A 27,755-nucleotide genomic window follows, 5' to 3' on the forward strand; every position below is an offset into this window, starting at 1 on the left:
CTGTACGGCCTGCACAGGGGACAGCGCGACGGCCCCATGTCCACCGTGGGCGTGACCGGTGAGTGGGGGTGGGGGCCCTGTCCCCAAGGTCTCCTTCCATTTTCTCTTGCTTTCCCCTTTGGATCTCAGCCCTCCTCACAGATGGTCCTTTAGATCCGTCTCCTTTCCCATACGGCACTAATGATCCTGCCTCATCCTTTAGTTGAGTGAGCTTGATGGAGACTGTGTTCTCAGTCAGTTGGCATGTACCCTGTGCTTCATAAATTTTACCTGTGTTCTTAAACTTGCTTATTCATATATGGGCTCCTCAGGCTCCGCAACAGGGTATTTTAGTGGCTTAGAACGTGGCTGCAGAACCAGATCTCTGGGTTTGATTCCTGCTCTGAACGTACTGACTGTGTAAATTCATGAACATTTCTTAACTCCTCTGCGCCGCAGCCCCACGCAGAATGGGGAGGATGATACTAACGGCACGTGGCTCGTGTTTCGTGTGAGGGGTACGTGTGCTGCTGTGGGAGCTGCCTACCGCCGTGCCGGCGACGCAGCAAGCGCTTTAGAAGAGCTTGTTACAAACCATTGTCTTCATAGTCTGGGGAAAGCACTCCCTCTCTTGCGAAGGGTCCTGCCTTTGACCGCTCAGCCTCCTGTGCTCCGTTCCAGCCTCCCTGCCCGCAGAGCGCCCTGTGGCACCCCGCCTGGGGGAGCTGGCTGTGGCAGCCGTGGCCTCCGACACAGTGAGCCTGTCGTGGATGGTGGCCCAGGGCTCCTTCGACTCCTTCCTGGTCCAGTACAAGGATGTGCAGGGCCAGCCCCAGGCGGTGCCTGTGGGTGGGCACCTCCGTGAGATCAGCATTTCGGGCCTGGACCCGGCCCGCAAGTACAAGTTCCTACTCTTCGGCCTCCGGGATGAGAAACGCCACGGCCCAGTGTCTGCAGAGGCCAAGACACATACTGGGGTCCCAGTACAAGGACACCTTCGGCACTAGGGCCTCCTGGGTGTGCCTCGCCCCCTTGTGGCGACAGTCAGACTTTCCTGTTTCTATGCTCCACACTCCCGCGGCAGGGCCTCCGCACCTGTTTATGTACTAGGCCCGGTGAAATCCAGGTCCAGAGCTCCCGGCTTCGCCCTCGTTCTCGTCCTTCTCCCTGCTCTTTCTCCATCCTGACAGACGCTGCCTTCTTCCCTGGCCCGTCTTTTGTCCCTACTCCTCTGCTGCCCCACCTCCTGCCCTGTGGCCCAGCCACCCCGTCCCAGCTCCCAGGACCAGCTCCCAGAGCCACAACACCCTGAGGAAGCTCTGTCAGTCTCTGTCACTCTCCACACACCTCTCTCTCTTCTGCAGTCTCAGACACGAAACCTCCCCACCTCGGGGAGCTGACAGTGACGGACCTGAGCCCGGACTCCGTGACCCTCTCATGGGCGGTCCCCGAGGGTGAATTCGACTCCTTCGTGGTCCAGTACAAGGACAGGGACGGGCAGCCCCGGGTGGTGCCTGTGGCCGCGGACCAGCGCGAGGTCACCGTGTCTGGCCTGGAGCCCAGCAGGAAGTACAGGTTCCTGCTCTACGGACTTCAGGATGGGAAGAGACGCAGCCCAGTCTCTGTGGAGGCAAAGACGGGTGAGCCCCAGCCGAGCCCCAGCCCTCCACCACACCTTCTCTAGAGCTGCCTCCTATCGTGCCCCCAGAGCTGGCCGCCCCCCGGCCTATCCATGCCTCCAGCCTCAGCCTTTGCAGCAGCAAAAGCAAACATTTACTGAGTCTCGGTCACACGCCAAGCACTATTCTAAGTATGTTACATGCATTATTCCCTCATTCACTGACTGCTCGATGTCATAAAAAGAATCCAGTCTTTGGAGCCAAGCAGACCTGTGTTCAAATTCCGATTGCCGGTGGTGTGGCCACGGACAAGCCACTTCCTTCCCTCGAACCGCAGTTTCCGTACCTGCGTAGGCATAATAAATACGATCAGCACTCCGTAAATGTTCCCATCCTCTTCCCCCCGTCCCAGCTGAGGCAGAAGGTGGAAAATATGGAAGGGTTTGGCTGCAGAAAGACTATGGAAAAATCTGGTGTCATTGTGCCCATTACTCAGCCCCTTGAGGAAAGGGTGGAGGTGGGTCACTGACCCTTACCCCACTCCCAGGACCGTGAGTCATCCTGGCCGGATGGGGATGGAGCACAGGGTCAGTTGGGGCCTGGGACCCTGAGACTGCATAATTCTCTTCCCTAAGCCCCCATTATGGGGAGTGGATACAGGCTTCTCCGACCCCATCAGCCAGCACCCATCCCCACCGAGGCAAGTCTCTTCTGCGTTCTGCCCTCCATTCTCCCAGTGCTGCCCCACCCTGCTGCCCTGGTCCAGGGGTGGTAGTGCAGGGCTGAGGAAGTGGGTAGAAGGATGGCCCGGGCTGATAGCAAGGGAGGGGGAGGTCATGGCCAAGCTCTGGGAGCCCATCAGCTTGGCTGGCTGCCCAGCCCAGCTCTTAGTGTTTGGGGGTGTCTCCCTGACAACCCAGATACATTCCGGGAGCCTTTCTGGGCTCCAGCCGCATCCCTGCTCAGGGGGTCAGGGGCCAGGGAGAAACTGAGGCCCTTCTCTACACCCCCAGGGGCCCTATCTCACAAGGTGATCTTTTATGCATTTACTGCACCCTGATAACAGCAGGGAGGGAGTGGGGGCAGGAAGGATTTAGGGCAGTGGCCTCCGGAGGAGAGATCGAGCTGCTCGCTGCCCTTCCTTTGGGCAGATTGAAGCCACACTGCAGGGACCCTTTCCTAGACCCTCATGCCTCCCAGAAGTTGCCAGGGCTGGGGTAGAGGTAGCTCTTGACTAAGAGTTTCTCCTCCTGCTCTCTCCACAGCCCCCCTGGAGCACCCACCCCTCCTTGGGGAGCTGACAGTGACAGATGAGACCCCAGACTCCCTGCGCCTCTCATGGACGGTGGCCCAGGGCCTCTTTGATTCCTTTGTGGTCCAGTACAGAGACCCAGCTGGGCAGCCCCGGGCAGTGCCTGTGGCCAAAGACCAGCGGGAAGTCACCATAGAGGGCCTGGAGCCTGGCAGGAAATACAAGTTTCTGCTATATGGGATCCACGGAGGACAGCGCCTGGGCCCCATCTCCGTCCTGGGAGTGACAGGTGAGCAGGAGCCTGAAGGGACGACAGGAGCGGGCCTGGGGCATAAGGAGGCCTGCCCAGGTCTCGGGAAGGAAGGGAAGTGCGGTTCAGCCGGCTTTGGTGGTAACCAAGGAGTCCGTGGAGGCAGGCGCAGGGCAAGGCCCTGACAGCGGCCCCGGCCTCCCAACCCCCACCCCGTCCCTCTCCTGAGGCGGCTCTTACCAGATGGGGGCAAACCCCCTCCTGTGGATGAGTCAGGAGCCTTTTCTCTCAAATGGAAAATAACTGGAGAAGGACATAGGCGAGGGGCGCTGAAGGAGTGGCCTCCTCCGCGGGAGGTGTTGACACCCTCCCCAAGGGAGCGGCCAGCACCCCGAGGTGAGGCGCGAGAGGCCGTGGAGGTGGAGAAAGGGAAGCGAGTATGGGACGGACCCAGCAAGCCATCCCACAGAGGGGTGATGGGGCCACAGTGCTGGCGCTCCAAGGGGCCCAGAGGTGGCAGGACTCAGTGCCCAGGCAGGGAAATGGCAGATTCACAGGAAGGAAGGTGCCAGAAGAGCCTCGCTCCCCTCCTGCTCAGCTTCTCCCCTGGGCTTCTCCCACGCAGCCCCCTGGCGCCCAGCCACAGAGGCCCCCAAGCCCCCCACAGGGCCCCAGCTAAGGACACTGGCAGTGAGCGACATAACCCCAGACTCCCTGTGCCTCTCATGGAGTGTGGCCCAGGGCCCCTTTGAGTCCTTCGTGGTCCAGTATCAGGACACAGATGGGCAGCCCCAGGCCTTGCTCGTGGGCGGCAAGCAGAACACGGTGCAAGTGTCGGGCCTGGAGCCCCGCACCGCCTACAAGTTCTTCCTCTACGGCCTCCACGAAGGGAAGCACCTGGGGCCTGTCTCGGCCGAGGGCACCACAGGTACTGGCAGGCCAGGGCCCTCTATCTAGGCCTCACCCACCTCTGGACTGGGACCGACAGGGCTAACAGGGGTGCCCAGACGTGGTGACTGTAGAGAAAGAACATGAGGAGGGCCCCAGAAGGAGGAAGGGTGGCCCAGCAGCCTTCGGCTCTATGCACACCTGCTCACTATGGGTCCTACCTGGGAGGGCCCGCCCCTCATTAGCTCCATTTCACAGATGAGAAACTCGGGGCCAGTGTGGGGCGGTGCCAGAGCCCTGCCCCAGGCCACCGAGTTGGTGTGCTTCTGTCTCCCACCCGCTCTGTGCAGGGCCTGCTCCTGCCGGCCTCACCCCAGGGGAGCCAGGGCCCCGCCTGTCCCAGCTGTTGGTGACCGACGTGACCACCAGTTCGCTGCGGCTCAACTGGGAGGCCCCGTCGGAGGCCTTTGACTCCTTCCTGCTCCGCTTCGGGGTCCCATCCCCAAGCACCCTGGAGCCGCACCTGCGTCCCCTGCAGCAGCGGGAGCTGACAGTGCCGGGGTCGCGGCGCTCCGCCGTGCTCCGGGACCTGCACCCGGGGACCCTGTACAGCCTGACGTTGTATGGGCTGCGTGGGCCCCATAAGGCCGACAGCATCCAGGGCACGGCCCGCACCCTCAGCCCAGGTAAGGCCCCTCAGTGGGCACCTTCGTGTGCTGCCCCGAAGTGAGGGGTCTCTGTACTTTGTAGGGCGGGACCTAGTGCCTCAGCCAGAGGGGAGCTTGGTGAGTGGTGCAGGGCTGGGAGGCGTCTACAGAGACTTCCTCTCCTGGGTCTAGAGGAAAGGGGTGGTGAGCAGGGGCCCAGGAAGAGGCAGGGGTGGGGATCTTGGGGTGGGAGCCTCCCTGCCCTGTGCCCTCACCCACGTTCCTCGGCACACCCCTCCCCGCAGTTCTGGAAAGCCCCCGTGACCTTCAGTTCAGCGAAATCGGGGAAACCTCGGCTCAGGTCAGCTGGATGCCTCCAGCATCCAGAGTGGACAGTTTCAAAGTTTCCTACCAGCTGGCAGATGGAGGTGACACCCTTTTGCCCGTGTCCTCGTTTGCCCTCATCTCTCCTGCTCCCTGCGCCCTGCTCACCCTGCTTGCTTCCCGGGGCAAACTCCCGAGCCCACTGTGTTTTCAGGCGAGCCGCAGAGTGTGCAGGTGGATGGCCGCGCACAGACCCAGAAACTCAAGGGGCTGAGCCCAGGCTCTCACTATGAGGTGACCGTGGTCTCTGTCCGTGGCTTTGAGGAGAGCGAGCCTCTCACCGGCTTCCTCACCACAGGTAAGATGGACTAGGCCCCGGGCAGGAGGTGGGGGGAGAATGAATGGGGAAGGGGGAAGGTGTGAGAGGCTTGGACTGTGGACCAGAGGCCAACGGAGCCTGGGAAGGTGAGGGCTGAAGAGGCGGGCAGGGGACAGCTCTGAGGCCCCTCCCTTCTCCCAGTTCCTGACGGCCCCACTCAGCTTCGAGCGCTAAACTTGACGGAGGGATCGGCTCTGCTGCACTGGAAACCCCCGCCGGCCCCTGTGGACAAGTATAACCTCCGTGTCACAGCCTCAGGGGGTGAGCGGGGCTGAGGCCTCTGGCAGGGACTTGTTGCGGGGGAGGGGCTCCGGCAGGGTGAAGGGGGGCAGATGCTGATGCTCACCCCACTCCCAGCCCCCTCACTGCAGGCCTCAGCCCCGGGCAGTGCGGTGGAGTACCCTCTGAGTGGCCTGGAGCTGCACACCAACTACACAGCGACCGTGCGTGGTCTTCGGGGCCCCAACGTCACCTCCCCAGCCAGCATCACCTTCACCACAGGTGCAGCCTGGGAGGTGTGCGCGACGGGGGGAGGGGAGGTTCCAGGGAGCTAGGATGGGCCTTGTCTCCATCTTCTCTTCCCATATTCCCCTCCCAGGGTTGGAGGCCCCCCAGGACCTGGAGGCCAAGGAAGTGACCCCCCGCACAGCCCTGCTCATTTGGACTGAGCCCCAAGTCCCTCCAACCAGCTACCTGCTCAGTTTCAACACCCCTGATGAACAGACCCAGGTGCCCCCATCCCTCCCTCACTCCCAGGTTCCAATCCAGGAAGTGCTGCCCCCTCCTCTGCCTCTCGCAGCAGGGCTCCCCGTCCCCTGACCTGCTCCTCGTCTGTCCACAGGAGATCCTGCTCCCAGGAGGGGTCACCTCTCACCAGCTCCTGGGCCTCTTCCCCTCCACCCCCTACAGCGTGTGGCTCCGGGCTATGTGGGGCGAGAGCCTCACACCGCCTGTGTCCACCTCCTTCACCACTGGTATTTGGGCACTGGGACAAATTTGGTCAGGGGCTGAGCGGGCCTAGGGTTTGGGAAAAGGACCGGCCCCTCATTGTCCTCTCCCCAGGTGGACTTCCGATCCCCTTCCCTCGGGACTGTGGGGAGGAGATGCAGAACGGAGCCCGCACCTCAAGGGCCACCACCATCTTCCTCAATGGCAACCGCGAGCGGCCCCTGGACGTGTTTTGTGACATGGAGACCGATGGGGGCGGCTGGCTGGTGGGTGGCACACGGAAGCCCAGGGGTCTGCCCGGGGCAGGGGCTGCCGTGCCAGCAGCCATAGGCCGATGGTGCCTCCGCCCGCTTCCCAGGTGTTCCAGCGCCGCATGGACGGACAAACGGACTTCTGGAGGGACTGGGAGGACTACGCCCACGGCTTTGGCAACATCTCCGGGGAGTTCTGGCTGGGTCAGTGCCTCACAGGGCTGGGGGCCGGGGAAGGGACGGAGGCCCTGTGGACACCAGGACCCTGAGGAGAGCACTGCCCCTCCCCCCAGGCAACGAGGCCCTGCACAGCCTGACAGACGCGGGCGACTACTGCATGCGCGTGGACCTGCGGGCCGGGGACGAGGCCGTGTTCGCGCAGTACGACTCCTTCCGGGTCGACTCGGCGGCCCAGTACTACCGCCTTCATTTGGACGGCTACCACGGCACGGCAGGTTAGGGGCGGGCCGGGGGGCGGGTGGGGAGGTGGGGCAGGGGGCGGGGAGGCCCTCACTGCTCCTCTCACACCTGTCCAGGCGACTCCATGAGCTACCACAGTGGCAGTGTCTTTTCTGCCCGGGATCGAGACCCCAACAACCTGCTCATCTCCTGCGCTGTGTCGTACCACGGGGCCTGGTGGTACAAGAACTGCCACTACGCCAACCTCAACGGGCTCTACGGGAGCACAGTGGACCACCAGGTGAGGGGCCTGGGGGGCAGCACCGAGCTGGGCGGTGGCGGGGGCGTTCACCCCGCTGGGGTGCGATAGGACAAGCTCCCCAGCCGCTTGGTGCCTCAGGATCCTCATCTGTGAAATGGGACAATAATGCCAATCTCACCAAGCTATCTGGAGGGAGACATGAGCACGATTTATTGGACGTAGAGGGCCAGCTCAGATGAAGCCTCAGGCCTTGGCAGTTGAGGATCATGAAGTCGGTGGGGGGTGGGAGAGGGGTTGATTTCTGGGAACCATCTCCGCAGAGGGGCAAGGGTGGGAGCAGATGGGATGTGTGGCTTTGACTCTGTCTCGACATCTCCTCTCCCAGGGGCTGAGCTGGTACTACTGGAAGGGCTTCGAGTTCTCTGTGCCCTTCACGGAAATGAAGCTGAGGCCAAGAAGCTACCGGCCCCCAGCGGCCCAGGGAGGCTGACCACCGCTCGCCTCTCGGGCGCCCCAGAATGACTGCCGAGCACTGAGGGGTCGCGCTCAGAGAAGAGCCCAGGGCCACCGTGACCGTCCAGCCACCGGAGGGAGCCTTCTCCATCTGCGATCTCACAGCACCATGTTTACAGGGGGGGAGGGCAGGGGTTTGTACGGGGAGTAATAAAAGGGGAAACTGAGGCATGCGTGCGGCCGGCGTGCGTCCTGCCCCGTCACGGGTGCTGGCCCGGCGCCCGGGCCCCTGAGCCCCGGGGCTGCAGCCGCACCTGGAAAGGCCGCACGGTGAGGTTGACGCCGCCGCGGGGCCGGGGCTGCAGGGAGGGCAGGGCACCGGTGGGCGGCAGCAGCGTGAAGGCCCGCAGCAGCTGCGCCAACACCACGCGCAGCTCCAGGCGCGCCAGCGGCTCCCCCAGGCACACGCGGGCCCCGCAGCCGAAGGCCAGCACTCTGGGGCGGGCGCCAGGGGCCAGGAAGCGATCTGTGGGCACAAGGACAGAACCCGGGGTTCTGTAGCCGCGGGGACCGGCCTCTGGCGCCCCCACGCCGCGGGCGCCCTCCCCGCCACGCACCCGGCCGGAACTCGTGTGGCCGCTCCCAGACCGTCTCGTCTAAGTGGGCGCCTTGCAGGTTGGGGATGACAACCGTGCCCTCGGGGATGTCGTAGCCCAAGATGCTGAGGGGAGGGTGGAGTCAGAGGCCTGCCAGGACCCCTCCCCTCCCCCCCACCCCCCAGCCCCGGCTTGGCCCCACTCATCCCCAGCCCTCGGGAGCCACCTGCTAGGCCGCGTGGCACGGTGCGGCAAGGCCAGGGGCACGACGGGCCGCAGGCGCAGCACCTCGGCGATGGTGGCCGTGAGCAAGGGCAGCCGTGCGGGGTCTCTGTATGGGACTCGGGAGCCTGACGCTCCAGGGCCCAGCTCACGATCCAGCTCTTCCTGCAGTCTCTGCTGAATCTGGGAAATGGGAGCAAGCCTGGTGTCTGGGGCTGGGAGCCTGAACTGCCCCCTGGAGCAAACCCCCCCCCCCCCCCCCCAAGGGGCCGGGCCGCCGGGGGGGAGAAGCCGCCCCCGGGGGGACAACACCCCCCGCACGTTGGGGGGGGGGGGGGGGGGCAATGAGCTGAGGTCCCGGGGCCCCAGCCAGGCCACACCCAGGGTGCACCTCAGGGTGGTGAAGCAAGAAGGCCACGGCCCAGGAGAGGGTGGTCGCCGTGGTCTCAGTGCCACCAATGAACAGGTCCACCACAGACATATGCACGTGTCCTTCAAGGAGCTGTCCGCAGCCCTCCCCTGCTCTTGGCTTGCCCACTCGTTGGAGCATATAGTCAGTCATGTCCTTCCACTGGCCTGCCACCATGCTCTCCTGTGGAGGGGAGGAGGGGCCAGCCTCAGTGCCTGGCTTGGCGAGAAGGCTCTCAGGGGAGCCACGGGTCCCGGACCAGTGGGATGCTGAAGAACCTGCCCAGCTCTGGGGCAGTAGGATCCCAGGCTGTGGGCTGCGGGGGCGCCGGGGACGCACAGCCTTCCCACCTTGTGCTGCCTCAGCTGCTTCTCTACCATGTGGTCCCTGTTCTCCAAGGCCTGCTTCAGCCTGCGGAGGCCTGGATTGGGGAAGAACTGGGGCAGGGAGCAAGATGGTGTAGCCCCAGGCAAGGAAGCCTGTCCCCCCCAGCCCCTCTCTCTCCCGGGACCCAGCGAGTCTGGGCTCCACCTCCTCACCCTGAGAAAGGGAACAATGTCCAAGATTTGGACGGACCAGTGCTCCCAGGTTTTCATCAAGTCCTGGACACAGTCATGAAAGGCATGTACTAAGGTGTCCTCCTGCCCCCCGCCAAAAAAAGAGGGAATCGTTTCAGTTCAGGACCAGAGAGAGAGTCAGGGAGGGGCCAAGGAAGAGCCCCAGCATATGGAGGGCAGGGAACCTTGACCTGGTCTCCAAAGGTGAGGTGACAGATGATGGTGCAGGTGAGGAGAGAGAACTCCTTCTGGATGGCCACAGGGGTGCCGGCCTGGGCTCTCATGCGCTGCAAAGAAGGGGCTGGGACTAAACGGGCCAGGCCGGGCCAGGGAGCTGCCGGGACTGGGGAGGCGGGCGGGGGCGACTGTGGGAGTGCACCCTCACCTCACAGAACTCCTGGGTCAGCTGCTCCACCATCCCCTCCGTGGAGTCGAAGAGGCCCAGCAGCAGGGCTGAGCGGGTGAGTTTCTTGTGAGCCTTCCAGAGCAGGGAGTAGTCCCCAAGGGAGAGGTCCTGGTAGTGCTGAGACACCAGCTTATCTGTGAGTAGGAGAGGGGTCGAGCTGACCACGGAAGCCACGGGTCTGACCTCCCCTGCCTCCGCCAGCCCGTTTCTTCCCTCGAGAACCGCCCCGACCCTTACAGGACGCTGTCTGGGGTCTGCCGGCAAAGTCCACCCATTTCCTGATCATGGCTTCCTCAATGGTCCTCTTGGAGTTCAGCACCACCACATCTGGGGGAGGGCCAAAGTGGGGCATCAGCAGGGAGGGGCCCCTCCTCCCCTCTGTGGCGGGGCCGGGGGAGGGCCGCCGGGGCAGACGCACCTCTCAGCCCCAGGCGGAGCCTGTAGACAGGCCCCAGTTTCTGGGTCAGACCCAGCAGGTAGAGGGGAAGGTTGGGCCGCAGCAGGTGCAGGAAGCCGGGCACAAGAGGCGGGAGGTGGAGGCTGCGGAGCTTCCACTTGTGCCACAGCAGGCGGGCGCCAGCCAGCACGGTCAGCAGCAGAAGCCCGAGGAGGAGCATGGCCAGAGCCCCAGGCAAGGCCCTGGCTGGGCCACTTATAGTGTCGGCGGCCCCTGCACCCATCTTGCTGCTCTGACTCCTTCCCTCGGCTCCCTGCCCACTGCACCGCCCACGTATCCTGGAGGGGCACCAGTCCCCCCTGGCCTTGGGCAGTCCACATGTCAAAGAACCGGCCTTTCATCCATCAAGAAGAAAGGAAGGGGGATGCGGCCGTGACCTTTCTCCCGCAGCCAGGGCAGCCAGGATCGGTTTCCTGGCCTCGCGTCAGCCAGGCGGGAGAACGCGGCCGCCCTCGGGCCTGAGCCCTCTCCCCGCCACCCCACCTTGGACGAGCTTCCTGCTTTATCTGGGAGAGACAACAGCCTGCCCTGCCTCACCAGCCCTCCAGGACTGCCTGAGGGCGAAAGGGGATGAAAGTGGCCTGCGTGTTTTTAACTTACAGACAGAGTGACCGGATGGCCTGGTCTGCCTGGAGCACCCCAGTTTATACCTGTAGGCCCAGTGTAACTATTAACCGTGCCCCATTCCCATCTCAAAAGTTGAAGAAGATGAAGAGCGATATGGCCCCCCGGTTTAGAGCTCTTACTAGTACTCGATATACTCTTTGGTTGCAAAGGAAAGCGACCAACTCGAGCTGGCTTGAGCCAAAAAGAGGAATTACTGTACAAATACGGGGGCATCTCAGAGAACTGAAGAGAGCAGGAGAGGGGGCCTTGGTGGCCTTGGAAGCCAGGGACGGGGGAGGCCAAAGCTGCAGAGAGGCGCCAACTCCTCACTCTTGGCTCCTCCCTCCTCCGCGTCTGCCACCCGCCCTCTCCCCTCTCCCTCTGCCCCTGCTGCTTGTGTTCCCAGCTGCAGGCGGGATGGGACTGCCTCCAGCGTCAGAGTCCACAGGCCCAGCCCCAGGTCGAGAGGGTTCCCGGCAGGACTGAACATGCCCCCTACCGATGCCAAAGTCCCCAGGAAGGAGCCCGAGAGCCACAGTGGGATCAGGAGGTCCAGCCCTATCCTGCGAGCTGTTGCCATAAGGGCTGGGGTCCCACTGGACCAGGTAGGGCAATCAGAAACCACTTTCACGGGTGAGGAGGCAGCTGAGAGGCTCAAAGGAGGTTTCGGAGAGATCGTGCCAAAGGGGTAACAGTGCTTAGTGAGAGATCTGGGCTGCCTGGGGGTGGGAGAGAGGGATTGGAGGTGACCTAAAGCGCACATCACCCCCCAACTCCCCATGCCTGGCTCTGTAAACTGATCCCGGCACCCAGGAGTGGGTAGACCTCCCCCCGCCACCCGCCCCGAGCTTTACCCAGAGTGCACAGGCTATGTGGCTGGAGGCCAAGTCGAGGTGCTGGCTGTGCCACCCACCAGCTTGAGGAGTAACTGCTGGGGGTCCTGGTGGGAGAGGTCGGGCTCGGCCTGGACCCATGCCCAGGGCTGGGAGGGAGAGAGCAGGGGTGGCACTTCGAGGGTTAGGCAGCCACCGCTAACCCCCTGCCTCACAGTTGACCTCCCAGACCCAGGCCGTGTCCTGCCACGACTGCAGCGGGTGCCTGGCTCTCACAGATGGCTCTCGGCCACCCCATGCTGGCCAGCTTCGGGGACAGAGATGTGACGGGTCGCCGCAGGGCCATGGAACAATAGTCCCGGGTAGCCTCCGGAACACAGAACCTCTCTGAGTTGCACAGCATGGGAGGGGGCTCCACTGGAAAGAACAGTGACCCGGAAAGCTGGCCTGATTGTGAACCAGCCTTCCTCAACTGACCTGATTACGCCGCCAGCCCCAGCTCTCCCACCCCACCTCCAAATCCAAATCTCGGACACGGTGGAATCACATGCAGTGCCCCCAGATGGGCTCGGTCCTGCCCCCTGACCTCTGGGCCTTTCATATTCTCCACCCGTCTACCTCACAGGTGCTCAGCTACCCCCACTCTCTATGCGTGACGAATCAGCTTTCAGAACCCAAGTCAGAGGTCACCTCCTCTGGGAAGCCCTCCCCTTCTCCCTGCCCCCAAATTCGGTCGGGTGCCCCACAGGACCAGGCAGCTCCCGAACAGCACACGTTTCGGGGATGGGGACCTGGCACAGGGCATGGCATGGAGGGAGAGCCCCACAGACTGAAGCCGTTCGATCGGCTGGCAGGCTGGTGCACGGACTCCGCTCCCGTCAACATCGATCTCGGCCAACGTCTCTAGCTGGATTTCTAGTCAGCCCTGGAGACCCAGCAGGGGCCACCGAACGGGGGAGAGAGAGGCAGGCAGGTGGGGAGGGTGGACCCGGTAAAACAGCGGCCTCCTCGGTGTATCAAACCCCACCCTGAAGTCATGGCGCAACTCAGGGAAAGTTCCTTAACCACTGGTAAGGAGATCAAGAGGCAACTGCTTCCAAGAAACCAGATGTCAGCTACAGGCCGGAGACCCCAGAACACCCAGCCGCACAGGGGCAGAGCGGGAAACGCGTGGCCCAAAGGGTGGAGGCGTTAGGCTCAGCTCAAGCCACGCCCGAGGCCGCAGGGACCGGCAACAGCGGGGCCGTGGAGGGAGGCCTCATTGTGGCCCCGGAGCCTTGAGGTGCAGGCTGCGGGGTCACAGGTCCGCTCAGGGCGCTTCTAGGATGGACTGAGCTCCCAGGGAATCGTCTGGGAGTGACACCCCCAAGGGTCACCCAGGCTCTGGGAGCCCAAAATGACGCAAACCCTGGCCTCAGAAGCTGGCGGGGGGCGGGGGGCGGGGGGCATTGCTTTCAGTCCTGGAGACACACACTGATGCTCTGCTGCCAAAGGCCTTTATTGAGTCCCTGGGCCTGCCTGGGCCGTGTCCGGGGGGACAGGCACTGCGACCATCCGGGCATCCCCGGGCGGTGGGGGGGGGGGGGGGGGCGGCCCTTACACCTGGCACCCCTGAGTGCCGTACTCCTGGAGGAAGTCGCTGAGCTGCGCGCAGGCTGCCCGATGGCGGGTGCTCTGGCAAAGGCGTTCAGAGGGCATCTCCTCCACCCAGGTATTCGAGTCCAGCAGGTACTGGGGGCTGCGGAGGCAAAAGGGCAGTCAGCAGGGCTGGGGGGAATGGGCGCCTGGTTTCTGGCGGGCCAGGGTCTGCATGCTGGGGATCCGTTCCCTCACGAGGTGGGAGGACAGCAAGCGACACAGGGGCCCGGAGAACTCACTCTCCCTTGAGGTCAAAGGTAGCTCCATCCAGACCCATGATCAAGTACTCTTTCCCAGGTTCCAAGCGAAGGCGGCAAGAGGCTCGAACCAGGAAGTTGCGGGTCTGACGGACGGTGGCCTTGGTGTCCTTGGCTGAGAGCATAAGGGGCACAGGAGTTGTCAGAGGCGAATGGAAGGTACAGGGCCAGTGGGCGCTGGGGGCTGGGCCCGGAGCCTCTCATCAAGCCCTCACTGCTCCTCACGGAGACGTGTGACTGCTTTTCGATTGATGGCCAAGCCCAGAGCCTCCAAGAGGCTGAGGGGCTTTGAGCTCAGCCTCCGAACATCCGCTATCCTGGGCACCTGGGCTGCCAACCCTGACCTCGGCCCCCTCTGTCCCCCAGCCCCACTGGCCCATCCGTTCCCTTCATACTGAAGTGCAGGACTTGGGTGATTCTGGTCTCGAAGAGACGGAAGGCAGCTCTGCCATCTTCTCGAAGGACCTTCACCTGGAAGCCTACGAGGGCGTTTAAGAGAAGGGAGCACGGGTTTGTTCCACCTGCGGTCACGGGGCGCGGCCCAAGTGCAGAGCCCGGGGTGGGGGGAGAGGCGGGGCGGGCACACTGACCGTAGTGCACACGGGGGTAGTAGCAGGCAAACTTCATCCTGTAGCCCGCCTCATCCTGCAGCCCCCGCTCCAGGGCACGGCGCTGCCGAGGGCACTTCCCTGCCGGGGGGGCGGGGCGGGCAACAGAGATGAGCCCACGTAGGCCCCGGCCTCACCGGCCTCCCGCCCCAGCCTCACCAGCTTCCCGCCCCGGCCCCGGCTCTCACCCTCAGCACACTGGCAGACGTCAGCAGAGCACAGTGTGGATAAGAGTTTGCTCTTAGTGGGGGCCCCGTAAAACACAGAACATTTGCGCTCTGGAGGAGAGAGGGCAGTTAGAGCGCACGCCCTCCCCCCCAACAGTGCCTCCCCCATCCCAAGGAGCCACAGGACATCCCTGCCACCCGGCACTGCCCCACTTCCTGATGTCCCATATGGGGACACCTACTCCAAACCTGCCAAGTGCCCCCCAAGGGCTCACCGGGGTTGTAGTAATCATACAGGGCCGCGCTGGCCGGCTGGACGAGCCCCACGGCCACCTCCTGCACGGCCCCAAAGCCCACGCACTCCCGGGAGGTGGGGACCTGGCGGGGGTGGGGAGGAGACGTCAGGGCGCACCCCCTGGGCCCTGCAGGCCACTGGGCTGCATCTCCTTGACCTGTCTCTGGTCTTATCTTCAGTGTCTTTCACATGCTAGTACCTTCCGGCCGCCGGAACTCTAAAAACTGCTCCCCGAGGTCTCTGCTGATGTCACTGCCAGACAGTGACCTCGTCCCAGGCTCCAGTGCCCCGGGCAGAGTCTCACATCACGGACACGTTCTGCACGAAACTCTCTAAGCTCAGCGTTAGCTTCCGGCCATCTCTGGTGCTGACCTCGTCATGCCTGACCACCCCTTTTCTTCCTTCCCAGAGGCGCAGTCCCTGGCCCTGGCTCTCCGGTCCTCTGCGCTCCCGAGGAGGTCTCAACCGCTCCTTGGCTTTCACCAAACCCTTCCAGGCTGATGATTATTAAACTATTAAATTAGATGTTGAGATTATTAAACACTCAGCTTCATTCTTGCAGTAGGATTACTGCGGCCGTGTAAGTTCTCCAAATTCACTCTGCCTGCCCCCCGAAGCCCAACCCCCCCCCAGTGGCCTTGCTTCGTCACCAATGCACCTGGGCCCCCCTTTATGTGTCATAACATAATGGCAGGCGCTGTCACTCGCCCGTCCTCCCTGACCCTGCAGCTCACGGCCTAGGCCCAGAACCCCTCCTCACGCCCACACTGGTCCGGTCCAGCCTGGTACCCTGCCAGTTTCCTTCCCGAGCCCCGCTGCTTAAGTCAACTCCTTGCCCAAAATCTTCCTGGCTTCTCATCTTCCATTGTGTTCAACGAAACTCCTCTGCCTGGCTTCTCAGGCTAACGGGGTCTGGCCCCTCTGCAAGCACTGGGCGGTGGGGGAGGGCCTTCCTCGACCGCCCCACACCTGGCTAAAGGTGTTATAGTAATAACACATCTTTTTCACATTTTCTCCAAGAGATTACAGCTAATGCTTAAAAAATGTTTGAAGGTCATCTGAGGGTTGATGATTCTTTGTTTTAGCCAAATAATGGCAAGCCACTCATCTATGACCATCATCACTTTATAAGAGAAAATACACTTCAATATCAAAAACAAAAACCAAAAAAATGCAAGAAGGTCAATGACGAACAACAAAAGCAGCCCTCAAGTTCAGTAAATTCAGCTTTATGAATGGCTCACCCTCGAGTCCTTCCCTGCGGACCGGCGCCAGCCCCAAGCTGCATCTGGGGCTCGGCCCCCATCACCCCGCAGGCAGGGCGGCCTCCCGGGCCTGCCCCTCTCTGCTCTGGCACACTCTCGTCCTGTCTCCCTGGCTCACATCTCAAGTTCTCTCAGGTCAGCCGTGCTCAGTAAACCCAGGGTCGTCCTTCCCCGTGTCGCCCCTCCCTGCTCACCGAGTCAAAATACAGCAGGACGTGGGGCCCCTCAGTCTCAAAATGACTCACGTAGCGGTCAGAGAGGGAGGCCAGCTGTGGGGAAGGACAGATGGTGACAGGGAGGTGGCCCCGGGCCCCGCACAAGACCGGGCTCAGCGGCTGGGAGAGCTTCAGGGATGGAGCCGGGCTCCTGGGGGCACAAGGGACCCCCCCCCGGCCGATGGCCGCACCTTCTCCAGGTCAGCACGCAGGGCGCTGAATCCGCTCAGGAGGGTGATATCAGCAATGGCCATGCCCGACAGCCCCGCCTTGCCGCTCCGCCTGCAGAGAGACACGTCCAGGGCCCACCCGCTCTGAGTCGCAGACGCCCAGCCCCGGCCTCTGCCCTGCCTCCGTCTCCGGGCCCAGCAGCACCCCGTGTCGGGCACAGCCCCCCACACTCACCAGATGCACACGGTGTACTGCACTCTGGACTCCTGGTCGCCGGGCACCCCGGGGGCCTCCCGCCTGCGGCGGTTCCGCCGCCTCTCAAACAGCTCCAGGGGCGTCACAGTCTGGGAACCGGCACCTGGGTCGTCCTTGGCTGCAAGGTCCTCATACACATAGTCCTCGTAGTCCTCGTTGGCCTCCCCTGCACAGGGATGGTGGTGTGGCTTGGCTGCTGGCACCGGCCCCCTTGGGGCCCCACGACCTCCGGCCCCGACACTCACTTGTGTATTCAACGTAGCCCATGACTGTAACTTCAATCTGAAGATCCTCACAGGTCGTGTTCTTCAGGTCCAGGACGTTATAGGTACGAAGGATCTAACTCAACAAGGGGCGAGAACAGGGGACGTGTGCGGCCCAGACCTTTCTCCAGGGCCACACCTAGGCCATCGCCTGGGCTGAGGGATTCCAGGCCTTCAGCCCCTCTCATCCCTCCTGACCAGTCCATAAATGTGGACGGCCCAGGGGGCTGCGTTAGCCGGCGAGATGGGGGCAGGGGCCTGCCCTCAGGGGCGAGCACTCTACACGGGGCCCAGAAGAGGCTGGAATGGAAACCTCAGGAAAGGCTTCTGGCCAAAGCTTGCAGGAGAAGAATGAGTTTGTCACTTGGGAAGAAGGAGGGGAAGGACATTCTAGGCAAGGAGAGCTGTGTAGATTCGTGGATTTGTCTGACCAGGCAGGTGGGTGGAAGAGTCTGACTTTTCTCCAGGGTTAGTCTGACCGGTGTCCAGCAGGCTGACCTCACGGCAGTGTGCACAATGGATCAGAGGAGTGAGACACGGGGCAGGGAGAAGTTCTAACTCTGTCTTAGCAGAGTCTAGGAAACAAGTGACAAGGGCCCCGGGCAGCAGGGGAGTGGAGGAGAAGCTGCCGGGGCCATAAGGAAGGGCTGGGATGGGCACACGAAGGTGGCCTCCAGAGCAGCGGCTGGGTTCCTGTGGGGAAGGGGCCCTGTCGGTCAGATGAGGGGACCCAGGAGGAAGAAGGGGTTTGAGGTGCCGTGTGACACGTGGGGCCTGTGGCTCAGGAGAGAGGCCTGGGTTGAGGTGCTGGGTGTGTATGCCATCAGCACTGACGGAGGAAAAGGAGAGGACAGGTGCCCAGAGAGGGCAGAGATCAGAGTGAGGGGGAACCCCCAGAACAGCAGGGGGGCCGCCCACCCCGGGGGCATCGCCCCCTCCCCCCTCCCCCACGATCTCCGCCCTCAGGCCTCCCACTCAAGACCACGGCCCCTCCATGCTGGGTCCCAGGTATCCAGTGCCGCTGGCTCTCACCTTCAAGGTCCCTTTGCTGTTGCCTCCCACCTTCACGTCAATCTTGCTGCCCAAGGAAAACTTGCAGGAACGGAGAATGGAAAGGGATGTCAGAGGGCATGCAAGGGCACGCAGTTGCTCCAATCCACCTCCTCCCTGAAAACAACTTCTCCTCCTCTCCCACCTCACACGCTCACAAAGCTGACACCTCCATGTGTGCTACCTCCCTTCAGCCTCCTAAAAACCCTGTTGGGTAGACTCTGCATGTATTAATTTTGAGATGAGAAAAATGAAGCTCAGAGGTTAGGTGACTTTCTCCAGGTCACGTGGCATACTTGGTCTTCCCACAAGGACATCAGGCCAAATTGCCATGGGGATTCCACAAGAGTGGGGGGAGCCCGGGGTCAGCTTCCGGCCTGGCCACCATAGGCCCGAGGGGTATGGCAAGCCAGGTGAAGGCGTGGCTCACCTGCAGCTCCTCCTCCAGCCCCTGAATTTGGTGGTTGTTCAGATGCAGCTCATGGGACTTGAACCCACTGCGGCCCATGGAGCTGAGAGTCACGTTGAGCCCCCTCTCTTCGGGGGTGTGAGAAGCAATCCAGTATGCAGACAGAGCATCCAAGGCCATCACTGTGTCCTGGGGAGGTGAGCTGGCACTCAGGCCCTCAGTCTTGGGACCACCCACCCCCGGAGCCCCCGGGCAGCCCCTACCTGGGTGCTGCGGAACCCCCCTTGGAAACTGCCCTGGTGGGTAAGCCAGGCTGCAGCGTGGTCAGCCATCTCTGACTTGCCCTCCCGTAGCAGCAGGTGAAGCAGGCCGTAGGCTGTGGTTTCGATCCACACGGCCGGGGCCTGGGGCGTGGGGTCTGTTGGGCCTCGAGGAGCCAGGGTTGGTGGGACGGCATTGCTCTGAGAACCAAGGACTGAGCCCCAGTACAGGTTATCTGGAAGTGAAGGGAGACCCACAGGTGAATGGGGCGGGGGTTGAGCCCTAGTTGCCTGGCCCTCTGACGCTCCCCGTGTTGGGCTCTCCCGATTCTACCCCAATTATCCCTGCTTATGCTTTCATTCCTTCTTGAGGTCTTCATTCGATTTCTCCCTTTGGGCACACTCAGGGGTCCCAGGTCCCCCAAGGCCCAGGCTCATTGCCAGGACCCCCTTGGCTCTCACCCCCCGTCTTCTGGGCCATGGCCATGAGGTTGCGGTGGGCAACGTTCCGCAGATCCTCAGAAGCCTTGGTGAGAGTCAGGGCATAGGCCGTGATGGCAGCTGCATGAGCACCCAGGGTCCCAGCACTTGCTTTCTCCCCCAAGAAGGAGTTTGCTCTGATGATGGAGATTTCCTAGGAGAAAGTGGGGAGGAAGGTCAGAGAGCTGGACACCTGGGTTCCTGGGGAGAAAGGGAGGAAGCTGGGGGCCAGGAAAGGGCAGACACTCAGGTACCCTTACCACTTTCTGCTTCAACTGCTCTGCAACATCATCCTGCAAGATGGCCAGACCATGCTGAAGGGCGATGACCACAAAGGCCGTGAGCGCCACATTCTCGTCATCTCCCACCAGACCCCCCTAGTTGAAGGGGGTAAAAAAGAGGAGGTCAGCCAGGAGCAGGGAGGGGCAGGGAGCGCCCTCCCACCTGGGCTCCTCTGTCCAGCCTCCCAGCCCCGAACCTGCATGGCCCTGTGTAAAACTGGGCAGAGGTCCTGGAACGACCCGTCGGCCTGCTGCTGCGTCAGCAGCCACCTGGCCGTCTCCTGCAGCTTTTCAGGTGAGCCGCCCACCTGCTCCTGGGCCAGACTCAGTACCTTCAGCACAAAGGCCGTGAGCCTGGTGGGGAGGGAGGGATGGCTGGGGACAGTGACCAGTCCCCATAGGGGACACATCCCCACTCGCCCAGGCACCTGGTTATTCGCCCTCCCACCGTACCTGGCTCTGCCCCCTCCCACAGCCCTGGCCCCCCTCAGAGACCCAGAAACACTCTCCCAACCTCACCAGGTGCTGCTGTCCCGGTGTAACCAAGCCCCGTAGGAACCATTTGTTTTCCGAAACTGCTGGATCCGCATGTAGCCTTGGGGACAAGAGGCAGCTGCTGAGGCAACACTCACTCTCCCACCATGTGTACCCGAGGCCACACTCCCCATTCCCATCAGGCGCCCCCTTCCTTCTCCCTTCTAGCTAGTTGGGCTGCCCCTCTGCCTTGAACTGCCCTCTCCCAGCCCCGCGCCTGCTTGCCCCTGTACCCAGAACCTTTCTGGATCAGATCCACAGCATGGTCCTTTGTCTCGGGAGGCAGTGTGCTCCACTGCTCGGTTTTGTCCAGGTAGCGGGAAGCAGCCAGTGTGGGGGCCAGTAAGATCATGGTCTGTTCCCCGCAGCCCTGGGGAAGCCTCAGGAGGGAGGTCAGGCCTCCTGGTGATAAGACCCCCTTCGAGCCCAGAGTGTCCAATGGATCTGAGGCTATAGGGGAGACGGAGGGCTGAGGATCAGAGAGCAGGTCTGGGGACCCATGGGACCATGGGATCAAACAGGGGTCCATGGGTGCCACATGAATGAGGCACCCCTGGGAAGAGACGGAGGACACGCCCACCTGTAACCCTGACAAAGCTGCTGAAATCTCCATCCGGGATGATATTGGGGTCAGAGTTGCCAGGAATCTCCAAGGTCCGGGCTTGGTGGTCTGGGGGGGGGATGGGGGAAGTTGGCCATCTGGTTGGCTGCCCACATCCCCCACTACCTACGACCCCATCAGGACACTGGTGGCTGGAGGAGGGGGCCACTCACCCAGGGGATTGAGCTCATAGACAATCTCCTCCGTGTGGATGGCCCCTTCTTTCTGTCTCAGGGGAAGCACGGCTGTGAGGGGTCACACGGTACTACAGCCTGCCCCTCCCAGTGCATATTCCCCAGGACACGGAGTTCAAGCGTCAGGGACAGAGTGGGATCAAAATTGTAGAAGATGTGAACAGACCAAGGCATTGGTTTTGGGTGTTGGGACTCTGCCCTGGCTACCAGAGACGGTATGGGGCAGGGGTGGGGGGGGGGGTTGTAAATCTGGGAGCGTGGGGGCCTGGAGTCAGGGCTTCTCCAGTCACCTGAATTTGTAGAACCTTAGACACTGCATCCCCCACAGGGAAGTCCGAGGACCCTCGAGCCACCACCTTCAGGGACACAGCCGCCGCCGCTGTGGGCACCACAGAGAAGCCAACAGGCCGGGCAGAGCCTGCAGGCACCAGGACACTCTGGGCCAGCCCTCCACCTCCAGCCAGGCACAGTCCCTCCACTGGGGACACGTGGACGCTCACCTGGGTGCAGGGAGACGGGGATGGCCAGAGCCCCAGGCCGGATGGGCAACCCCCACCCCCAGCTGCTCCAGCTCCCGCCCACTCCCCTGTGTGCTCAGGCTTCCGCAGGGCCTCACAGTCAGATTTGTATTCAGGTAGTTGTAGAGGACAGGCCGCAGCTCCAGCTGCTCAAAGCGGCGGACGGAGAGAGGCAAGCGGAGGTGCAGGTGGAATTCACGGAACACTCGGACCCGGGCCGGTGTGGCCACGCACAGGCCTGGCAGATGGGGGGGTGGTGTGGCACAGGGGGCAGAGACCAGGGGCCTGGGGGTGTCACAGCCACAGGGCCCCAGGAGGGAGGGGCGGGGGGTGACCCAGTTCTGCCCCCCACCCGCCTCCACTTCCTAGCCTCCCTGCCCCAGCACGTGCCTCCCCCAGGGGTCTGCCCCCAGTCCAGTACGAAGAGCAAGGGGCTGAGTAGGAAGCCTAGGTCGGGGGGAGATGGAGGGGGCGGGGTGGACTGAGGTCCAGGCAGGGGCCCTCTCACCTGTGCTTTCAGACAAGCTCACACCATGGATCTCCCATGTGGTGAGAGAGTCAGGGAGCATCTGGGACAATCTGCAGTGGGAAAGGTGAGAAGCCCCGTCAGAGCCTGGGCTGGCCCCAGACACAGCCCAGAGCCAAGGCCAGGCCCACCACACCCCCTCACTGGAGGAAACGGTCCACTTTTTCCACTCTCCAGAGCCAGTTCTCCGGGAAGAAGCTGCGCACAGGAATGTCATCTTCATCCATCAGGTCCTCCTCCTGCAGAACCTCCAGAGCTAGGGGACCATAGTGGGGGGGGGAGGGGGAGTGAGGAGGGGAACCATTCTGCCCTTCCAGAGGCTCCTGCCTGTCCCCCAGCCCCACAGAGAGCCTCACCTCGGGCAAGGCCCATCTGGCCCCTGGAGCGGGACTTCTTGCGCAGGTCCTCAGCAAACTGGCAGCAGGACAAGAAGGGCGCCCGGCAGGCCGGCTGCCGCACCCGAGCCACCCGCTGCTCGCAGGAGCGTATCATGGGCAGCCTCGTCAGCCCATCCTGGCAGCAGCGCCTGGCTTCTGGGGAAGCATACTGGCCCACTGCAGGGCCAGGCGAGGGTAGGCACAGGGGAACCCCATGGAGACACATCTCATTTCCCACCTGGACCTCTTAGATACACAAGGACTCACCCTGAGAGACCAGGAACTCAGGTGAGGCCAATGGAGAGAGCCTCCATCCACCTTCAACCCCAGAACTTGGGTCTCTGGCCCCAAATACCATATACGGGCTCACTCAGGAGCAGCGCAGCCAAGAGGCAGACCCTGTCACGCTGACCCTTGGGCCAAGTGGAGAGCTGCATGGGCACCCACAACTCACACTTCTCGTGAATCGCCTTTTGGAAGTTCACGTTTCTCTTATTCCGGGTTTTCTTCTTGGGACAGCTCAGACCTGGTAGAAAGCAGGAATGCAGCCAAGTGCAGGGTGTATGGCCTCTCACCTCCCCACCCTGCCCCCCTTCCCTGGCCTGGCCCTTCCCACCAATCCTTTTTCCATCTTAGGCCCTGAGGCCCCTCCTCCTTCCTGATCTTCCCACCTCCCAACTCCCCTTCCACCTCTGTTCTCACTCTTTCTGGCTGAGGTTAACAGGTCTCCATCAGAAAAGGCCAGACCAGCTGCCTCAAACACCTGAAGGGCATTGTCCCCACCTCCAGGACCACAGCCAAGGTCATAGCTGTTCATAACTTCCAAGACCTGGCAAGAAAAGGCCAGGATGTTGCAGACAAGTTGAGGGACGAGATCAGCCACTCAGCTCCAGGTGAGAAGGCAGGGGCCTGGGCTTGAGGGAAGCCTGGGCGGAGGGGGGGGCAGTCTGCGGGGAACTTGAGTGAGACCTCAGGGCTAGGTCCTGGGCTCAGGATAGCAGGACAATGAGCCACAGAGGGGAGGGAAGGTTGGCGAGAACGGAGGGTCTAGACAAACCTTGCCCATGTTGAGGGGTTTGTGGGAACTCCTGCCCACAGCATACAGAGCCGTGTCCACAGCCCCCAACGCCACGAGGGCCGGAGAGTCTGTTTGCAGGTGGAGCCTTACAAACTCCCCAGGATGATACTCCTTGACGCTGTCCACGTTCAGCTCCAGCTGGCAGAGGCGGGAGGAGGGGGCAGTCAGGGTGGGGAGAGCTGCTTTCAGCCCTGTGCGTTCTCAGTGTACCCCAAACCAAATCCATGCCCTGCTCACAATCACTCTGTCTTCTTTCTCTCTTGACCCCCTAACGCACAGACACACCACCTCTCTGAATGCCAGTTACCTTGCCCTCGCAGGCCCCTGCCTGGACATCCACTCGCAGGGAGTTGGCCACGGGGATGCCCCCATGATAGTAGAAGGCCACAAGGTAGAAGGAGGGTACCAAGTGATGGTCCACAAACACGGAGACTGAGGTCAGGTCTGTCCTGGGCTCTCGAGTCACAGACACAATCCGGCCCCGGGAAAGGATCTGGGGCAAGAGTGGTTTCCTCTTCACTGTACACCCCCAATCCTGAAACTGTTCCCTCCACCCCAAGGGCTCTCTCCTCCCTGAGATCCTCCCTGCACCCTGCACCCTGCACCCTGCCCTCCCTCCTCGACAGCCTGGCCTCTGCGCACCATGTAGTAGTAATGAGAGAAGCTGCCCTCACTGACGCCCACAGCTCGCAGGTTCAGGATGAGAGTGTCCCCGACGCGAGGGGGTCGAGGATCCGGCCGCTCAATGGACAGAAACCTGGAGTGTCCTGAGGGTGGGGCTCTCACAGTGAGCCTGGCTACGGCTGGGTGAGGGGAGCCTGCAGATACCTAGAAAGAGGGGCAGGGCAGGGGTAGGGTCAATGGCAAGGACCCCGGGCCCAGCTTCTTCCCCCAGCCCAGGACGTGGATTCTCAGGAAGCTGGCCAGCCTTTCTTTCCTTCCCCTACCCTGTCCCATGAGTGGGACCTACCAAGAGCTGCACTTCTGAGATGGACTTCGACGTAACGATGGGAACAGTGACTTGACCGCTCCCATCTGTGTTCTGTTCAAGGTCCTGAACTCTAGAAGCAGATCCAGAAGACAACGTGGCCGAAACTTTGACAGGAATGCCAGAGGCCGGGAAACCAGATATGTCTCGGACCAGGGCCTAGGTGAGCGGGGAAGGGACAGATAAAGGAGACTGCTCAGTGAGGCCCCATGCCCTCCTGACAACACCCCACCCCCCACTCATCCTCCCCCTCCAGAGGATACCTGCAGCAGAAAGGGGGCCCCAGGCACAAGGTGTCGCTTGGTGTTGCTAAGATCCAAGGAGAAGGGAGATGACACAAAACGCCAAGACGTGAGCTCTGCTTCCTCCATCTCTCCCCCTGCAAGAGATGGGGCAGAGAGAGGTGGAGGACAGAGAGCCACAGAGAGAGGAGCGGGAGAGCGGGGAGACGAGAGCTTGAGTGTTTCCTGCCCACGAGACACTCAACTCCTCAGACTTGTCAGTGCACGGGCCATCTTGTATTCATCTCTGTGTGCTGAGGCCAACAGGGGACCCAGCACACCAATGGTATGTAACTCATGTCTGCCGGATGGATGGAGGGGTGGGTGAAAAAAAAAATTGAGACGGGGAAAGGGGTATCTTCTCCTGAAACCATGCAGAAACACAGCTGGGGAGAGACAGTGTCCTGGGTCTGTCCTGGCCTTGGGTGCAAGACGAGGGTAAGAGCAGGGAATGATGTCGATGCTGGAGAACAGAGGTCAGCTCGAGGTCAGAGGCTGGGGGCTGGGGTTACGATCAGGGAAGCCTCTCACCTGGAGACTCAATGATGGCAGCTGCAACATAGAGGTGCAGCCCAGGGAGGTCGGCGATGCTAACCTGAAGCTTCTCCAGGGCACCCTGAACCTCAGCCTTTGAGAGGGAAATATGGCACTGGCCGTCTATCAGCTGGGGCAAAAAAGAAAACAGGGCCTGGGGTGAGATTTGTCACCCCCTCCCTCCCCTCCCCACACCCTCCTCCCCTCCCCCACGCCCCACCCTCCTTCCTACCTTAGCCTGACTCTCCAGTCCCCGGAGGAAAGTCTTATGGCCACCCTCACCCAGGAGCCCGAAGCGCACGTACGCCACCCCCTGCACCGGCTTCCCATAGATGTACCTGCCCCGGGAGAGAGTGGGAAGAGGGTGGGTCTAGGAAATAAGGCCAGTGTCTTAGGGCAGCGGGAGCGGCGCTGGGGCGAGGGGAGGCAGGGCTTCACAGCTCCTTCAGACCGAATGGGGAACCCTGGGTGCCCGTGGGGCAGGGAGTTACCTGGCCTGGACGTCTAATTGGATATCATCGAGAATGCCAGGCGCTGTCAGGATGTAGGGCTTTCCAGGAACAATCTTCACCTCGAAGTTGGGAAGGACTGACCCAGGGTGAAGGGGTGGCAGGTCAGACTAGTGAAAGGATGCTTCAAAGACTTCCCTCCCCTCGGGGCTGTGGCACCGATACCTCCCTGGCCCTGCCCTGCCCCCACCGCCTCCCCTTTCTATCCCTATCTCCTTTAGGAAAGGAGATGCTCATCCCGCGCTGTCTCCAGCTCTCACCGTATTTCTTCACCTCAAACTGGGTGCTGCTGTTAGAGTCTCGGCCATCTGAGAACCGGGCTGTGATCGTCCATGTCCCTGGGCTACAAATAGGGGAGGGACTCAGCCCGCTTGTGCAAGAGGCCCACAGAGAGCCAGAGGACTCACTGGGGGAAAACCAGAGCTGTGAGGAGGGCTGGAGGTCTGACTGGGTGCTAGAGGCAGAGAGCCAAGGGAGATGGGCATGGGAGGGGCCGTCACCAGGTCGGGGGAGCTCACTCTGAGATATCGGGAATCATGAAGTCACCCTGGAAGATGGAGGAAGCGTACACTTCCCTCTTCCACACACGGAGGCCATGAGAGTTCTGCAGCGGGAGTAAACATGGTCACGGGTGGGAGGTCAGAGCAGCAGCCCTGCTGATCAAGGTCACAGAGGTCAGGGACTCACCTCTACTGTGACCGTAAGGGTGTCAGTGGATGGGCGCATCTCTTGATCCAGAGCAAAGATCCGGTACCGAACTGGGAGAGGAGAGCAAGAGGTGAGCAGGAATCCATTTGCAAAGGGTGGGCCTCGGCCCCCACTGCTTCCAGGGAGCGAGGGGGAGGACAACAAATATTTGCCAAGCAGCCTTCCTATGTGGCACGTTCAGGCTGTCTCACTTATGGGGTGCCAAACATGCCTTGAGCAGGTTGGGAGCCAAAGGTAGAGGCCCTGGGGCCCAACTCACCCCGCTGGCCAGGGTTATAAATGGGCTGGTCGGTCTGCAGAAAGAGGTGCCCCCAGCGCGAGGAGAAGAGCAGGTTGACGCCCTGAATGTCTGTCTTTCTGGACAGAGAGTTCTTCAGCCATGGTGACTGCGCCACCAGCTGGACCTCGGGGCCACTGAGGAGGCGGTGAAGGCCACAGGTCTCTGCATCTTTCGGGGAGATCTGTGAGGAGAGGGAGGGGGAGCAGGTCAGAGTAGAAGGAAAAAGCCAGAGATGGAGATAGAAACAGGAAAGGCGACAGTGTGGGGAGTGGGGGGAGAAGAGAAGGGGAGGGAGGCCAATGAGATGACAAAACACTTAGAAGAAGACAGAGGGGAGCACGGTGAGAGGCACTAAGAAGCAGCAGAAGGGAGTGGAGGCTAGTTACCTGGAGGCTAAGGAGTATGAAGTCTTTTTCTGAGCTGAGGGAAAAGTCCGCCTTTGGGGAGCAGAAGGCATTCAAGTTGGATGGGTTTCTCAGGAACACTGATCCTGTCACTACCTGTCCCGGGGGAACATCCTTGAGCTGCACCCCCACTGAGAGGGGGACCCCCAGGTGAACCACAGAAGGCGAAAACAGGAGCAACCTAGGGAGAACAAGAAGGGGTCCACATTCAGCACCACCGGGTCCCCTCCATCCCTCGCTCCTCCATCAGGTCACCCATGTCTGCTCTCCCATCACCAGCCCTGTCCCACTCAAGCACTAGTGTCCTTCCTCCAGGACCTGGGCTTCTGCAGGGATAAGGCAAAGAAGCTGGACACCCAGATCAGCCCCCAGAGGAGCCTCATGGCTGGAGGACCCAAGAGGGATCAGACCCGTCTGTCTGCCTGCTACTCTCTGGTCAACCCAGGGCTTAGAGCAGATTTGACTCTGGACCTTGCTCCTCCCCTGGCCCAGCTCAGCCGGGAAACCATGTGACAGGCAAGAAATGCAACTGGCCCCAGGCCCAGTATTTAGCAGGGGCAGGGAGGACAACACCTCGGACACTTGGGTCTCTGAGGGAATCTGAGAAAATCACGGCCCAGAGTTATGTCCTGTCCTTCCGTGTCAACCCCTCTCATCCCAGTGCCCTGGACAGCCCCCCTACTGGGTGTATCTGGGTGGGTATATATACATACACACACACACACACACACACACACGCTCCAGTATGTGTGGGCATAGGAGTCCAATGTGGCTCAGTACATGGTTGGAGACACGTGGCTCCTTTGTAAAAATCTTAACAAAACAAGGTACAAGACACTTATCTCTAACCACATCCCCCACAAAACCTGAAC

At 61.8% G+C, this 27,755-nt stretch overlaps 3 protein-coding genes across 4 annotated transcripts in view; 1 reads left to right on the top strand and 2 right to left on the bottom strand.

Moving 5' to 3' along the window:
* Window positions 1-7,688, top strand: part of TNXB (tenascin XB) — a 41,593-nt gene extending 33,905 nt beyond the window's left edge. The window contains exons 18-33 of the mRNA XM_044917231.1: window positions 661-921; window positions 1,344-1,619; window positions 2,864-3,139; window positions 3,726-4,028; window positions 4,339-4,674; window positions 4,941-5,063; window positions 5,174-5,317; window positions 5,480-5,599; window positions 5,696-5,839; window positions 5,937-6,067; window positions 6,180-6,312; window positions 6,401-6,552; window positions 6,645-6,741; window positions 6,831-6,992; window positions 7,074-7,237; window positions 7,584-7,688. Of these exons, the coding sequence (XP_044773166.1) occupies window positions 661-921; window positions 1,344-1,619; window positions 2,864-3,139; window positions 3,726-4,028; window positions 4,339-4,674; window positions 4,941-5,063; window positions 5,174-5,317; window positions 5,480-5,599; window positions 5,696-5,839; window positions 5,937-6,067; window positions 6,180-6,312; window positions 6,401-6,552; window positions 6,645-6,741; window positions 6,831-6,992; window positions 7,074-7,237; window positions 7,584-7,688 (2,927 nt within the window). The remainder of the gene's footprint in view (window positions 1-660; window positions 922-1,343; window positions 1,620-2,863; window positions 3,140-3,725; window positions 4,029-4,338; window positions 4,675-4,940; window positions 5,064-5,173; window positions 5,318-5,479; window positions 5,600-5,695; window positions 5,840-5,936; window positions 6,068-6,179; window positions 6,313-6,400; window positions 6,553-6,644; window positions 6,742-6,830; window positions 6,993-7,073; window positions 7,238-7,583) is intronic.
* Window positions 7,388-10,514, bottom strand: LOC110586781 (steroid 21-hydroxylase). The gene is made up of 10 exons (XM_044917525.1): window positions 10,260-10,514; window positions 10,079-10,168; window positions 9,821-9,975; window positions 9,627-9,722; window positions 9,418-9,519; window positions 9,229-9,315; window positions 8,861-9,061; window positions 8,474-8,652; window positions 8,269-8,372; window positions 7,388-8,177 (listed from the first exon to the last, which is right to left on the bottom strand). Exons 1-10 carry the CDS (start codon window positions 10,456-10,458, stop codon window positions 7,912-7,914), a joined length of 1,479 nt encoding a protein of 492 aa, XP_044773460.1. The 5' UTR covers window positions 10,459-10,514; the 3' UTR covers window positions 7,388-7,911.
* A 2,708-nt stretch (window positions 10,515-13,222) lies between these two features.
* LOC110586908 (complement C4-A-like) lies at window positions 13,223-27,306 on the bottom strand. 2 transcript variants are annotated; one of them, XM_044917593.1, is made up of 41 exons: window positions 27,202-27,306; window positions 26,866-27,064; window positions 26,459-26,660; window positions 26,179-26,249; window positions 26,010-26,095; window positions 25,752-25,834; window positions 25,474-25,570; window positions 25,215-25,320; window positions 24,980-25,112; window positions 24,431-24,546; window positions 24,150-24,326; window positions 23,822-24,007; window positions 23,487-23,672; window positions 23,159-23,317; window positions 22,804-22,930; window positions 22,556-22,627; window positions 22,081-22,278; window positions 21,869-21,980; window positions 21,707-21,777; window positions 21,297-21,436; window positions 20,971-21,180; window positions 20,660-20,711; window positions 20,466-20,555; window positions 20,126-20,335; window positions 19,871-19,946; window positions 19,549-19,705; window positions 19,331-19,447; window positions 19,053-19,224; window positions 18,594-18,826; window positions 18,352-18,519; window positions 17,904-17,963; window positions 16,854-16,947; window positions 16,588-16,774; window positions 16,374-16,464; window positions 16,162-16,236; window positions 14,683-14,785; window positions 14,429-14,518; window positions 14,223-14,321; window positions 14,028-14,111; window positions 13,615-13,747; window positions 13,223-13,475 (listed from the first exon to the last, which is right to left on the bottom strand). In XM_044917593.1, exons 1-41 carry the CDS (start codon window positions 27,264-27,266, stop codon window positions 13,334-13,336), a joined length of 5,229 nt encoding a protein of 1,742 aa, XP_044773528.1. In that variant the 5' UTR covers window positions 27,267-27,306; the 3' UTR covers window positions 13,223-13,333. The 2 variants fall into 2 exon arrangements, with proteins under 2 accessions (XP_044773528.1, XP_044773529.1); XM_044917594.1 differs by lacking the exon at window positions 16,374-16,464 and having other exon boundaries at window positions 16,635-16,774.
* Between the last annotated feature and the right edge of the window lie 449 nt (window positions 27,307-27,755).

The sequence above is a fragment of the Neomonachus schauinslandi genome, chromosome 8 (genome assembly GCF_002201575.2).
Source record: "Neomonachus schauinslandi chromosome 8, ASM220157v2, whole genome shotgun sequence".
Classification (NCBI taxonomy): Eukaryota; Metazoa; Chordata; class Mammalia; order Carnivora; family Phocidae; genus Neomonachus; species Neomonachus schauinslandi.